At 37.3% G+C, this 13,443-nt stretch overlaps 1 protein-coding gene across 1 annotated transcript in view; it reads right to left on the reverse strand.

Annotated features, from left to right (window-relative positions):
- Positions 1-12,609, reverse strand: part of MMS22L (MMS22 like, DNA repair protein) — an 881,591-nt gene extending 868,982 nt beyond the window's left edge. The window contains exons 1-2 of the mRNA XM_053712068.1: positions 12,374-12,609; positions 8,001-8,126 (exon numbers count right to left, since the gene is read on the reverse strand). Of these exons, the coding sequence (XP_053568043.1) occupies positions 8,001-8,126; positions 12,374-12,555 (308 nt within the window). The 5' untranslated portion in view covers positions 12,556-12,609. The remainder of the gene's footprint in view (positions 1-8,000; positions 8,127-12,373) is intronic.
- Positions 12,610-13,443: the final 834 nt, after the last annotated feature.

The following is a 13,443-nucleotide window of genomic DNA, read 5'->3' on the forward strand; positions in this document are numbered from 1 at the left end:
CTCTGTGAGTGTCTGTTCCGCTGCTGTCTATCCTCCACTGTTCCGTGAACAGGAGGCGTGTGGCATGTGATGTCTCCAGGTGGGTGGGGGCAAGGGCGGGCTGTCAGCCCGTAACGATCCAGTCAGATGCCAGAAGCTGTATTACTGCCACATGTCAAACTCACTGTGCTCTCATGGTATCCAAAGGTATACAATGATAAACAAAAAAAAGAGAGAGCACCAGTGGTTAAACAAGATTCAACGCTCTTTATTCAACAATACAGTACATGGAAAAAGGTTAAAATTGGAAACCTCAGGTCAAGGTGGTGTATATGGGTAACCACGTACCCTTACGCTGACGCGTTAAGGCTGTTGCCGTAATCGTAGCTAATGGGTACTTGTACTATCTCTCCTTTTAAACACTAAAACTATTCTCGATAGGTTAAAACCAAACACGTGGTATAAAACACCTCCACAGATTTACGTAAAACTGACCTGCCCTTTTGGGGATCGGATGGCTCAAAAATGTTATTTACAAATTAGATATATATATAGTATATATCACCACTACCTCTATCTATTTGGGGGATCTTACAAATGTAAAATGTGATTATAATTATAATAAAAAAGTAGACTTTGCAGTGATTGAAAATGAGGTTGGCTAGAATACACACCAGATATCTCTATGTTTTTTAACAAAATCGTTAATTCACAATATATGGCAGCAATATTCAGCTGTATTCAATATGTGTGCAAATACTTGCCCCTTGCAGAAATAATTTCACGTGCCTACTGGATCCTATGTATGTTATACACGAACCACACTAATGTGTTCTTTTACAAATATTATACCAAAGACATTATGTCCTGATTGCCACATGACATAGGATCTAGGGGTTAAGGGTTATAGAATGCTGTCCTGGACACACAGACTAACACCAATGGTTAATTAGGTCAAATTCAGAATTAAAGCCATATGGGACTCTAGTTTTCAGTCTGTGAATCCAGTACACCTCCTTTTAGAAAGAATCACTTCTCTATCACCTCCCCTCCTGTCCGATTTGACTACTTCAATGATGGTCCAAGTAAGTGATTTGGGATCCTTGGCATGTACCTCTTTGAAATGGCTAACTAATGGTGTGGTAAGCTCACCCTGCTTGATATTGCTTATGTGTTCTCGTATTCTGGTCCTTACCTCCTGAGTAGTAAGACCAGTGTATTGAATGTCACACAGATCACAGGTGAGTAGACAGACCCCATATATAGACCTGCAATTAAAACAGGCTCTATGTTCAAAAGTCTCCCCAGTGTATGTACTCTTAAAGAAATTACCTACATGCTCACATGCTATACAGCTCCTATAGTTGCATTTGAAAACCTCTTTATGATGCAACCAGGAGGATTAATTTCTCTTGTTCTCTTTGAGTTGGGTAGGGGCAAGGTCATTTCCTAACGTTTTGCCTCTTTTGTATGCAAAACGGCACCCTTTTGAAACCACTTCTGCTAGATCCTCATCTGCTCTCAATAAAGAGAAATGCGGGGAAGGAGATCACTTGATAATTAGATGCTCTTCACACACACACTCGTTAGTATTGGAGGCTGTCGTCACTGTCGGTAAACACTGGGGATAAGGTATGGTAAGAAACGGCTTGGTAACCGGGAAAAATACGAAGACTTACCACGATGTACCCTCCTCAACCGGATGCCTGCTTACCTCTACTTGGCTTCACTTTCTTGCATGCCATTGTTCCCAATCGCCATATGGGCGCTGACGGTAGAGAAACCGCTATCAATCCTGGCTACTTCGTTCTTCTCCTTCTGCCTCACTTCCAGTGTGTGATACAGATGATGCAGAGTGCTGATTGGATCCCCTCCTACAACCTTGTAGCCCCATACGCTGAGTGACAACCAGAGTGCTGAGTCTCCAACTTGGTAAAAACTTCACAAGCCAAGTGAGTCATCTGTCAATCAATTAATGAATATGGCGGGTGGAGGAACAGGTCTTATCGTTCTGACATTACAAGGTGAAAATCTCAGAAGATAAGTATATCCTACATATTTGATGAATGAAAGTCTATTTTTTTTAAATTCTTTCCTATGACTTGAGTGACTATGCTCAAGTTTACATTCGCTTTAAGCATTCGCTTTAAGCATGCAACGCAGCAGAAATTGACACTACGTTGTTTGAAAATATATGTTTATTTTATTCATCAAAAGCCTGTATCTATGGATGTGTAAAAAAAAAAATCTATTAAATATCTAGTTACAGGCATCTTCCAGGGACAAGACAATGTCAGAAGGAGCACCCCCCTCCTCTGTAGATCAGCCACTAGAAGCAGCTGAGAAAGTGAAGGCGGGATTCTCCCTCACATGCTGCTAGATGCAAAGGGCCAGCATGCTTCACATGCTGTGACATTGGTTTGTTGTGGAATGTACAACTAACCACGTGCTGTTAACATCCCTAAAGCAGGAGATTTAAAGGAAATTACTCTGCAGTCAAGGTTAGTGCCATTAATGTGAGGGGCGACTGTTAAAAAAAATCTGGCTTGGAGAAAAAAAAGCCAACCCCTTGGCTAAAAAAAAAAAAAGATTGCAGTGTATTTGCATGTAATGCACTGAAGTGCTTTTTGGCAGCCATGGGGTTAAACTATGCTACACAATCATTGTTGCTCTTCTAGGAAGGCTGTGGATGTGAGGTTATCTGGGATGGGATGAGGAGGTTATTCTGTATCAGAAGCAGCTGGTTTGATATATAACCCTTTCTGATCTAGCACTTTGAGTAAGGATGTCTGTAGAACTAATTTAGTTAAAAGCTGTTTTCTTTAATGGGGAACTATTTATTAAGTATTATTTAGCTTGTATGTACTTTCACACTTCTACCCGATTACAGAAGGTTGCCTGTTGCCTCCTTATGATGAAATAAAAAAAAGTGTGTGTATCTATGTGTGTCTATAACCGCTGCTTCTTACATTGCAGGAAGCAGGCTTGCATATGCGAACCTGCTTCATACATGGAGTCCAGAGTGACAAGTGCAGGAAACTGGAGATATATATATATATATATATATACACACACACATATACATTTCTACATACATACACCAAAAAAATACCTGGCTCCAAGATTTTTAACATATTTGTCGAGCACTGATGTAGCATGCTCTTGCACAGTGTATAGCAGCCGACAGTTGAATGGCACAATTGGGCTTGCTGTGATTAGACGGTAAGCCTATAACGCGCCAGTTGAAAAATCTGCAGCCCAGAAGAGGACAATAACAAAACACATATGTATATACTGTGCACTCTTGCACATGCTCAGTAGGAGCTGGTGCCTCAACGTGTGCATATAAAAAGTTTGTGTACATTTTGATAATGGAACTAAATTGGAATTTTTTTTTTCATGCTCAATCATGAAAGTTTAATTTTGAACGTAGTGTCCCGTAAGGGATTTATTCTGTGTACAAAGACTTGCAAAGGAACAATGGGATTAAAGGGACATTATACATTCATTTTTTTCTTTGCATAAATGTTTTGTAGATGATCTATTTATATAGCCCATAAAGTTTTTTTCTTTTTAAAAAATGGATAGTTTTGCTTATTTTTAAATAACATTGCTCTGATTTTCAGACTCCTAACCAAGCCCCAAAGTTTTAGGAGAATACCGACATATACCTACTCCAGCTTCCTTCTGTTTGTGTAAAGGGTCTTTTCATATGCAAAGCAAGGAGGAGGAGTGTCTGATATTTCCCACTTGCAGTGGGTGTTCCAGTAACCTTATAAACAGAGCTAAACTAGAAGCTTCTAAGTAAGTTTTTAAACGGTTTCATACTGGATTTTTATATCAGTATCTGTGCATATTATTCTTTATTGTAGTGTCTATTACATGCAGTTATATGAAAATTGGTGTATACTGTCCCTTTAAGGTATTTTTATTAACTTGGTATAATTATGTTATTACATTTTTGCTGTAAAGAAGATGCATCTTATCTCTGCAGACACAAATTCACAGATTTAAAGTGAAGGTCAATTTTCATGTGAAAGTGCCCGTTTTTAAAAAAAAAACTATTAAAAACAGGGGCACTTTCATTCATGAAAATTGACATAGCACCGTATCTTAAAAATACTTACCTTGTTCTTCTGAAACGTTGGATCGCCGTTCTGAAACGATGCCCCATCTGCTTCTTTCTGGTTTACTTACCCAGCAATGACGAAACCGGCTTCCTCCAATCACGGCATTGCCTCAGGCAATGATTACCCTGGGTGGAAGCCGTAATTGGAGGATGCCGGAATCGTCATTGCTGATGTATGAAGAGGCTTGCGACAGGCTGGTAAAGCACTGGAGTGGCTTCAAGAAGAAAACGTAAGTATATTTTTAAAAATAAAACGGCTAAAATGTCAATTTTCATGAATGAATGTGCCCTTGTTTTTAATTGTTTTTTTAAAAACTGGGCACTTTCACATGAAAATTGACCTTCACTTTAAGAACTGCAAAACCAAGCATTTGTAATAATATCTCCAAGACAGAAAAAAAATCCCAACATAATCTTACAGAAACCTCTGGGATAACAAAGCAATTGTGAATGGATTAACAGAATTTTCCAAAAAAATTAAACATTGCAGCCACAAATATACAGCCTCAGGCAACATAATTAAAAAAATAAATCTTTGGACTATAATGTCCAAATAAAAACTCTCTTTAAATAAAAAAATAGAAACAAATACAGCAGCCTGCTGATATAGTAGGCATTCGTGGAGCAAACAAATGCCCAAAACTGAGCATGCACTTTTAGAAAATAATTTTATTTTGCAGTAATAACCATATGTGAACAACCATATGAAAATAGCAAACACCACAAATCATTTTCTAAAAATGTTTGAAACATGCATTTTATAGTCCCGCATTTTGTATCACTCCCAAAAACACCAACATGTTCTATACCTTAATTATTCAATAAAATGAACTAATTGGAAATTAGAAAATATAATTGGTTATTTCTGGTCACTAACTTGCAGCTTACGCAGAAAATGAATAGGAATGAAATTGAATTTAAAAAAAAAAAAAAAAAAAAAAACATATCAATTTTAAAAACTATACAAAATTCAAATTTTTAATAAGTTGATTATCCAATTTTGAAGATGAAATGCATATTCCTACTCTATAAAACCAAACATAACATACCATCATTAAAAAATCAACCGAGGCAAAATTCCACAAAACAGAGAGAAGAATCCATTGACATTAAAAGAAGCAGTTACTGCAGGTGATCATCATTATTTCATAGTTACTCGACAGCAAAATTGACATGAAACGTATATGAAAAGTGGGACCCAAGTAAAATACGGTGATGGTGGCAAAGGCCTCTTTTGAGGTCTCAGAACCTCCAACATAGGAAATTGCTGTGACTTACATAGGACCACTCATATGAAAGAGTCGAACTGCTGCTTTCAAAAACCTGTATGTTTTTCCCTCTTAAGATAATGAGACAATGGTGATTATGTGTATATTACAGGGACATGTGGACCTAATCATTAAACAGAAAAGGGGTGAATATCCTCTTTCAAATTGACAGTCTCATCCTCCTCTAATTATATTAGAGGGGGTATAGCATTCCCCCTCCATAAAAAAAAACCTAGCTAGTGGCCCATTTTTGCATGAGAAAAGAAAAGAGAAAGAAGAGAGACATTTATTCTTGTATTCCCTCCCCCCCCAACACTTGTTCTTACTCCGCGGACATATTTTTTTATTTTCAGCAGCTACTGGTATGCAAATAAAAAAATATATAGTAAATCAAGTCTATTTTTTTTCCTTCATAGAAAAAACAAAACACGTTGTTTAAACATTCCCAAACATGTTTGCAAGAAATATTTATCTGAAGTTTAGAAAAGGTTGGTTTATTATGTAGAACCGCCAGTCCACTATAGGCGAAGGGAGTCTTTGTTCCTAAAAATGTTACTTTCGGCCCATTAACTTCTTTGCTGCTGAGCCATTTACGCATAAATATCAACTTTTTTCTAAAGTAAACAAATAAAAATGACTGCTTTTTCAGCAGATCAAGCATTATTAGAACATAACTTGCTTGCAGAAATATCATAATATGGGTGAACGCCACCATATGAAAAAAAATAATAATATATCTATGGTATTTTCTATGGTGTACATAGCAAATAGCAGCACAGGAGGCATTATTTTCTAAATATTTCTAACACAAACTGTGTTGTCCCAGATCTTACGTTGGTTCCCCTCCCTAAAACACAAAAATATTGTATATGTATATTTTTCACTAACAATTGCATTTCAGAATATACGATGTATTATTTTTCCACTATGCACCATCTGATCTAACAATTTAAATGGAGTAGGTATAAAATATCTAACCATTCAAATATTAGATACATTTAAAATTATATATAGAATTTCACAAAATAACACTTATTTTACATTCTCCCAGTTCTCCAATGTATTTTGCTTCTTAAAATGTCTATTAGTTAAGACAAACAAATCTATATGCCATAATATCACAACAAATTGATGCTAGTGGTAAATGTTAGGGTATCATTATTACTTTTATAATTACTTAATAGCTATAAGGATGTAAAACCACTTATTTGAATCATGGGACCTAACCCTTTCAAATGAGGGGTCTTATGACGAGGCAGAACTTTTCTTCACTCTCTGCGATGAGATTTTTTTAGTGAAAACATTTTCTGCAGGTAATTTTTAAATAAAATTCAATTTTAAATTAGACATTTACACTAAGGCACCAGTTCAATTGCAATGTTTTGGTTAACTGAAGAATAAAGCAATTTTTAACGTTTTATAATATAGTGCAGTAGTTGAAAATTGCATTGCAAATTAGCTGCATTCAAAAAAAGAAAAATGTAAAATGTCTCTTGAATAAATCTGTTTTCTTTTTTCTTGGTCTAACATAGAAATGTAGTAATAAAAAAGATGCAATGCTCATACTAACGTCTTACATTCAGAATAAACAGCTTTGCAGACTGGAAAAGGCGAGGGTGCGGGTTTGAAAAAGAATTCTCTGAGAGCAAGTCAACAAGCAATGCGCTGCTGCTTTGCAGCGCTACTGCATATTTGACTGCTCACTTCAAACAGCACTTTGCTCTGGATGCACTGTGCTAAGGAAAACTTACACAGTGCAGCCAGAGCACAGCTCTGTTTGAAGAGAACTGTCTAAAGCGGAGCAGCACTACAAAGTTCAAGCTCTAACAGTTCCTGCATGTGTCCTGTTCTTTCTGCAGACATGCTGCATTTTCTGCGATGACATCTCAGATCGCTGTATGTTCTGCTAATGATATATTTCTATGGTGAATAAAAAAATAAATTAAAATCACCAGAACCCCTGAAACAAAGCTGATGCTATCTGTCGTTATGACAATCAACTAGCAGTGTGATGGACACATGACCACTTCTTTAAAAGAGCAGGATTGGTGCTTTCAAATATCTCAAGTTTATCTATGTATGGAGGTGGAGGCAAATTAACACCTTAAAGACTGGGCATTTCAGACTAAAATTGGGGGATGGTGTAGGGGCTTTCAAAGCACCCTCCAGCTCCAAACTTCCTAGAACTGTTCCCAAAAACTTGCAACATCAGTGGCTGATACTGCAGGAGCTGGCAATGGGAAAGGAGATTGTAGACTCCTTTCACATCTGCAGTGCATGGGGGGGTCTAAGGATAAGGAACATATGTCATCATTTGCAGTGGATGTCATCTAAGGGGTTAATATGTTAGTCTATCTGGCTCCTAAAAAGTTGAGTGACAAGCTCCTTCTGGCTACCACCTAAAGTCCATATAAACTTGTCAACACTGGAGTATCCTATAGCATATTTTTATATTGTAGACTTCAATGAAGCAGAGAAATGAGCTTTGAATTTGAACTGCAGATTTGATTTGTTTTATCTAACATGTTTGCTCACTAAAAGCTTAATAGAACTATTTATCTAACTCAACATCTAGTAAAGTTTGTTTCAAGCGCATTAGTTAATTACACAGTAGAACTGCTTACCTGAGCAATCCAAAGAGCATATCTGATGATTCAACAAGAGCCGTTTCAGTCACCCAAGGAAAACCGAAAATCTCAACAGTGTCAGATTCATAGTCAGTTGGTGAAGGGTCAAGTTTCAGCAACAGTCTAAAAGATATAAATATGGTGTGCATAGAATGTTGACTTTTAACAAACACATCATTTAAAAGGGATGGGCCTCTATACCATGAAGCATAAACCTTAAAGGGAGACTGTACCCAAAAAAAATTATTTCGTGATTCAGATAGAGCATGACATTTTAAGCAACTTTCTAATTTAATCCTATTATCAAATTTTCTTCATTCTCTTGGTATCTTTATTTGAAATGCAAGAAAGCAAGTTTAGATGCCGGCCCATTTTTGGTGATCAACCTGGGCCGTTCTTGCTGATTGGTGGATAAACTCATCCACCAATAAAAAAGTGCTGTCCATAGTTCTGAATTAAAAAAAAAAAGCTTAGATGTCTTCTTTTTAAAATAAAGATAGCAAGAGAACAAAGAAAATTTGATAATAGGAATAAATTAGAAAGTGGTTTAAAATTGCATGCTCTATCTGAATCATGAAAGAAAAAATTTGGGTTCAGTTTCCCTTTCAAGCAGTGCTTGACAAATCTGTTTAAAAATTAGGAGCCAGTAAGAATATTTATGAGCCAGGCATATTTTTAGGAGCCAGACAGTGGGATTTGTATATTGATATATGGAGAATAACCCACAAAGTTAGGAGCCATGGGGCAAAATTCTAGGAGCCAGTGGCTCCCAGGCTCATGGGTTTGTCAAGCCCTGCCTTAAAGGGTTGTGAAACACAAATATTTTATTTCATAATTCAGTTACAACATGCAATTTTAAACAATTTTTCAATTTACTTCTGTTATCTAATTTCTTTTTTTTCCTTTCTGTAACCTTTGTTGAAAATTAAACCTTAGTAGGCTTAGGATTGGTGGCTGTACATATTTTCCTCTTATCATTGGCTGATCTGAAGTGGTCAGCTAGATACCTGTAGTGAAATAGAAGTAAATTGGAAAGTTGTTTAAAATGGTATGCATTATCTGAAAAATGAAAGATTTTTTGGAGGCTTCATGTCCCTTTCGAGCTTTCTCCACAGAAAACTTTTCAAGCCAGGTGGGGCAGACACTTTGTAATGTTATAAAATTTTCATTTATTTAAAAATATTACTTAAAAGGACATGAAAAAGATTTTTTTATTTCATTATGCAGATAGAGAATACAAATTTTAAAACAAAAGTTTCCAATTTACTTCTATTATCAAATTTGCTTTGCTCCATGTTATCCATTGTTAAAAAGATACCTAGGTAGGCAATGTGCACAAGCCTGAAGCACTATATGACAGGAAATAGTGCTGCCATCTATTGCTTTTGCTTATGTATAACACTGTTCCAAAACTGCTGCCATATAGTGTCGCAGACTCGTGCACACGCCTGAGCTTACACCCCTGCTTTTCAACAAAGGTTAACAAGAAAACAGAAAATGTGATAAAATAAATAAATAGGGAAGTTGTTTAACCTCTTCACTACCTGGACTTTCAGAGAAAAACTTGCCCAAAATATTGCTATCACTCCATTTAAACAGAAATAAACTTTTTTTTTTTTTTTTTTTTTTTTTAATTTACCTGTCAAAACTAGACATCCCAAGTTATTGATCTAGGTGCATTTTGATATATTTAATGCCACTGTTTCACCGCCAAATGCGATCATATAAAAAAAAAACTGTCCCTTTATTAATTATCTGTAGCAAAGGGCCCTCCCACTCACTCCCCCCTCCACTGCTGGGCCGACCACCTGCCTCCTGCCGGTACCAACAGAAGATCGATACAGACAATGACACACAGTGTGTCACCGTCTGTAACGATCACGCATCTGCTTTCATATGGAATCGGAGCACCGATCGTGCTCCAGTTCCATATGTGGCAGATGCTTGGAGCTTCAGGAACTCCAGCTCTCGGTTGTAACTTCCTAAAGCTAAGACCTATATTTACGTCTTATGGTACGATAGCCAAAGTAACGCAATATGTATATATAAGTCTTATTAGGTGATGGGGGTTAAAGGGACACTGAACCCAAATTTTCCCTTTCATGATTTAGATAGAGCATGCAATTTTAAGCAACTTTCTAGGAGTCGGCCCATCTTTAGTTCATCACATGGGTAGCGCTTGCTGATTGGTGTCTAAATGCAGCCACCAATCAGCAAGAGCTATCCAGGGTTCTGAACCAAAAATGGGCCAACTCTTAAAGGGACACTAAACTCAAACATTTTCTTTCACGATTCAGATAGACTTAGAGGATATAATTTTAAACAACTTTACAATTTATTTCTATTATCTAATTTGCTTCATTCTTTAGATATCCTTTGTTGAAGAAATAACAATGCACATGGTTGAGCCAACACGAAGCATCTATGTGCAGCAACCAATCAGCAGCTACTAAACCTATCTAGATATGCTTTTCAGCCAAGGAGATCAATAGAATGAAGCAAATTAGATAATAGAAATAAATTAGAAAGTAGTTTACAATTGCTTGCTCTTTCTAAATCATGAAAGAAAAAAAAATTGGGTTTCATGTCCCTTTAACGACCAGCGCCGTACCCTGTACATCGCTGCAGTCCTGGGCTTCTCTCTGCCGCGATCTTGCTCAAAATAGCAAGATCACGTTATTTCTGCATGCCCCACGAGTGGGGCACTGCAGAAATAGATTTGCAGAGTTATCGATGCAGAGAGGGCCACAAAAGAAAAAATGTGGGTTCAGTGTCCCTTTAAAGGGACACTGAACCCAATTTTTTTATTTCATGATTCAGATAGAGCATTCAATTTTAAGTAGCTTTTTAATTTACTCCTATTATAATTTTTTCTTCGTTCTCTTGCTCTCTTTATTTGAAAAAGAAGGCATCTAAGCTAAAGAGCCAGCCTGGTGCTGTCTAATCAGCAAGTACAACCCAGGTTGTTCACCAAAAATGGGCCGGCATCTAAACTTACATTCTTGCTTTTCAAATAAACATACCAAGAGAATGAAGAAAATTTGATGAGTAAATCAGAAAGTTGCTTTAAATTACATGCTCTATCTTAATCACGAAAGAAAAAAATTGGGTTCGATGTCCTTTGGGAGGTGGGGGAGAGGTGGGATATGTCAGGCAGATCTCTACACTAAGGCTAGATTTATTAAAGTTGAGGCGTACAGGGGCGCATATACGCGCCCCTGTACGCCTCAGCTCGCCTGTGGCGGGGCAAAGTTACCCGCAGGTATTCGCTATTGCACACGAGCGCAATTTTGTGCTTGCATGCAATCCCGCCCCCTGCCCGCGCACAGACAATCAAGTGCGGGCAGGAGCTGTCAATCTCCTCGGTCTGACTAGACCGAGGAGATTGAATTTCGCCACCTTAGAGGTGGCGAATAGGTTAGGGAAGCGGCGGTCTGGTGACCGCTGCTTGATAAATTCGGCGAGCAAGTTCTTATGGGAACTTACAGCCGTAGGGCTTTAATAAATCTAGCCCTAAAGCTAAAATAAACCCTACAAGCTACCTAATTAACCCCTTCACTGCTGGGCATAATACCAGTGTGGTGCGCAGGGGCATTTAGCAGCCTTCTAATTACAAAAAAGCAATTCCAAAGCCATATATGTCTGCTATTGCTGAACAAAGGGGATACTAGAGAAGCATTTACTACCATTTGTGCCATAATTGCACAAGCTGTTTGTAAATAATTTCAGTGAGAAACCTAAAATTGTGAAAAAGTTACTGATTTGTTTTATTTGATCGCATTTTGCGGTGAAATGGTGGCATTAAATATACCAAAATGTACCTAGATCAATACTTTGGATTGTCAACTAAAATATATATATATATATAGTTTTGATAGGTAAATATAAAAAAAAGGCTTTATTTCTGTTTAAATGTAGTGATGGCTAAAATGCTCTGGTCTTTTGGGGAAGTTTTTGTCTGAAATGCCCATTCCTTACAGGGTTAAGCTTACAATCCTGCCTTTTCAAATAAAGATACCAAGAGAACAAAGAAAAATTGATAATAGGACGGAGTAAATTAAAAAGTCGCTTACAATTGCATGCACTGATTTGTGAAACAAATTTGGGTTCAGTATCACTTTAACCCCTGCAAAGGGTAACCCTGCTGCATATTGTTACGGACCCAGAGAGGGTCGAGTACCCAGCTGTGCTGAGCTGACTTTAGAGGTTAAACACATATTGGTTTAGATATTACTTTTTGCACTTTAATGGCCCTTTAACATGTCAACACTGTGCACTGCCTCTTATTGTGTCAAATGACGGTATATTAGTATACAAGTTACAACATATACAAATAGTAAACGTCACTGCTGCAAGAACTGCGCTCTAACCTCTTGAGGGAGCCAGTACTGAGATACGAATCTCCAGAAAAAGATTTCCCGCCATTCCTACATTTGTCCGGTGCGCAAGAAAAGCGCGGAGGGATACATTGTTCAGTCACTAGTAACTCCAGGCTCTCGGTGATATATGGTGAGCAGGGCGGGGTCAGGGAGCCACTAAATTCTTCACTCATGTTAACGGATTGCGTCTTCCCGGTATGACAGACTTGAAACAGCACGGAGTGACTGCGAGCTTGCACCCAGACCCGCCCACAACAAGCGTCACTATGTCCCGGAGCAAATCAGAGAGGTTGTAAAGCAGGAAGCGCTCTAAAGTGAAGAAGATCAGAACTGAGTAATAGAGAAAGTATAGGGATGGGAATGTTATATACTCTAGTCTGCAAGTTACCGTAGAGCGTCATTTCTATGTGAGGCTTTTATTTTATACTGTTATATTAAGAAGGCTTTGGTCAGCAGTTACTTGGTTGTAGATTTGCACAATGTGGTTGGCCCACCAGTGGATATCATCACTTCGGAGAAAGTCAGGAGAACGTTGTTGGAAATAATTTCTTTTAACTCGTATATTTTCCATGAATTTCATTGTTCTGCCAGCAATATTTTTCTTTAAAGAGAGCAGGACTCTAATTTAAAGTAAAATATTGGAAGCTTTGAATAGTTTACTTCTTATTACTGTTACACTATGTGCAGGGTAAAGAGACACTAAACTCTCTGAGATTATTTTTAGCTAATTTATAAATGTCCCCTATTAGCCTCAGCAGGAGTGATAACAAGGTAACTAATGCCTATTACTCTATACTAAATGCTTTAGTCTATAGAAACTAAAACTACACATGGTTGTGGAAAAAATTAAAGAGGCCACTGCAAAATGATCAGTTTCTCTGGTTTTACTATTTACAGTTATGTGTTTGAGTAAAATGATCATTCTTGTTTTATTCTATAAACTACTGACATTTTTCCTAAATTCCAAATACAATAGTCAAACTAGCAAAAAAGATGCAGTGTTTTTAAACCTTGAATAATGCAAAGAATACAAGTTCATATTAATTTTTAAACAGCACAAT

The sequence above is a fragment of the Bombina bombina genome, chromosome 4 (genome assembly GCF_027579735.1).
Source record: "Bombina bombina isolate aBomBom1 chromosome 4, aBomBom1.pri, whole genome shotgun sequence".
In the NCBI taxonomy this organism is placed as follows: domain Eukaryota; kingdom Metazoa; phylum Chordata; class Amphibia; order Anura; family Bombinatoridae; genus Bombina; species Bombina bombina.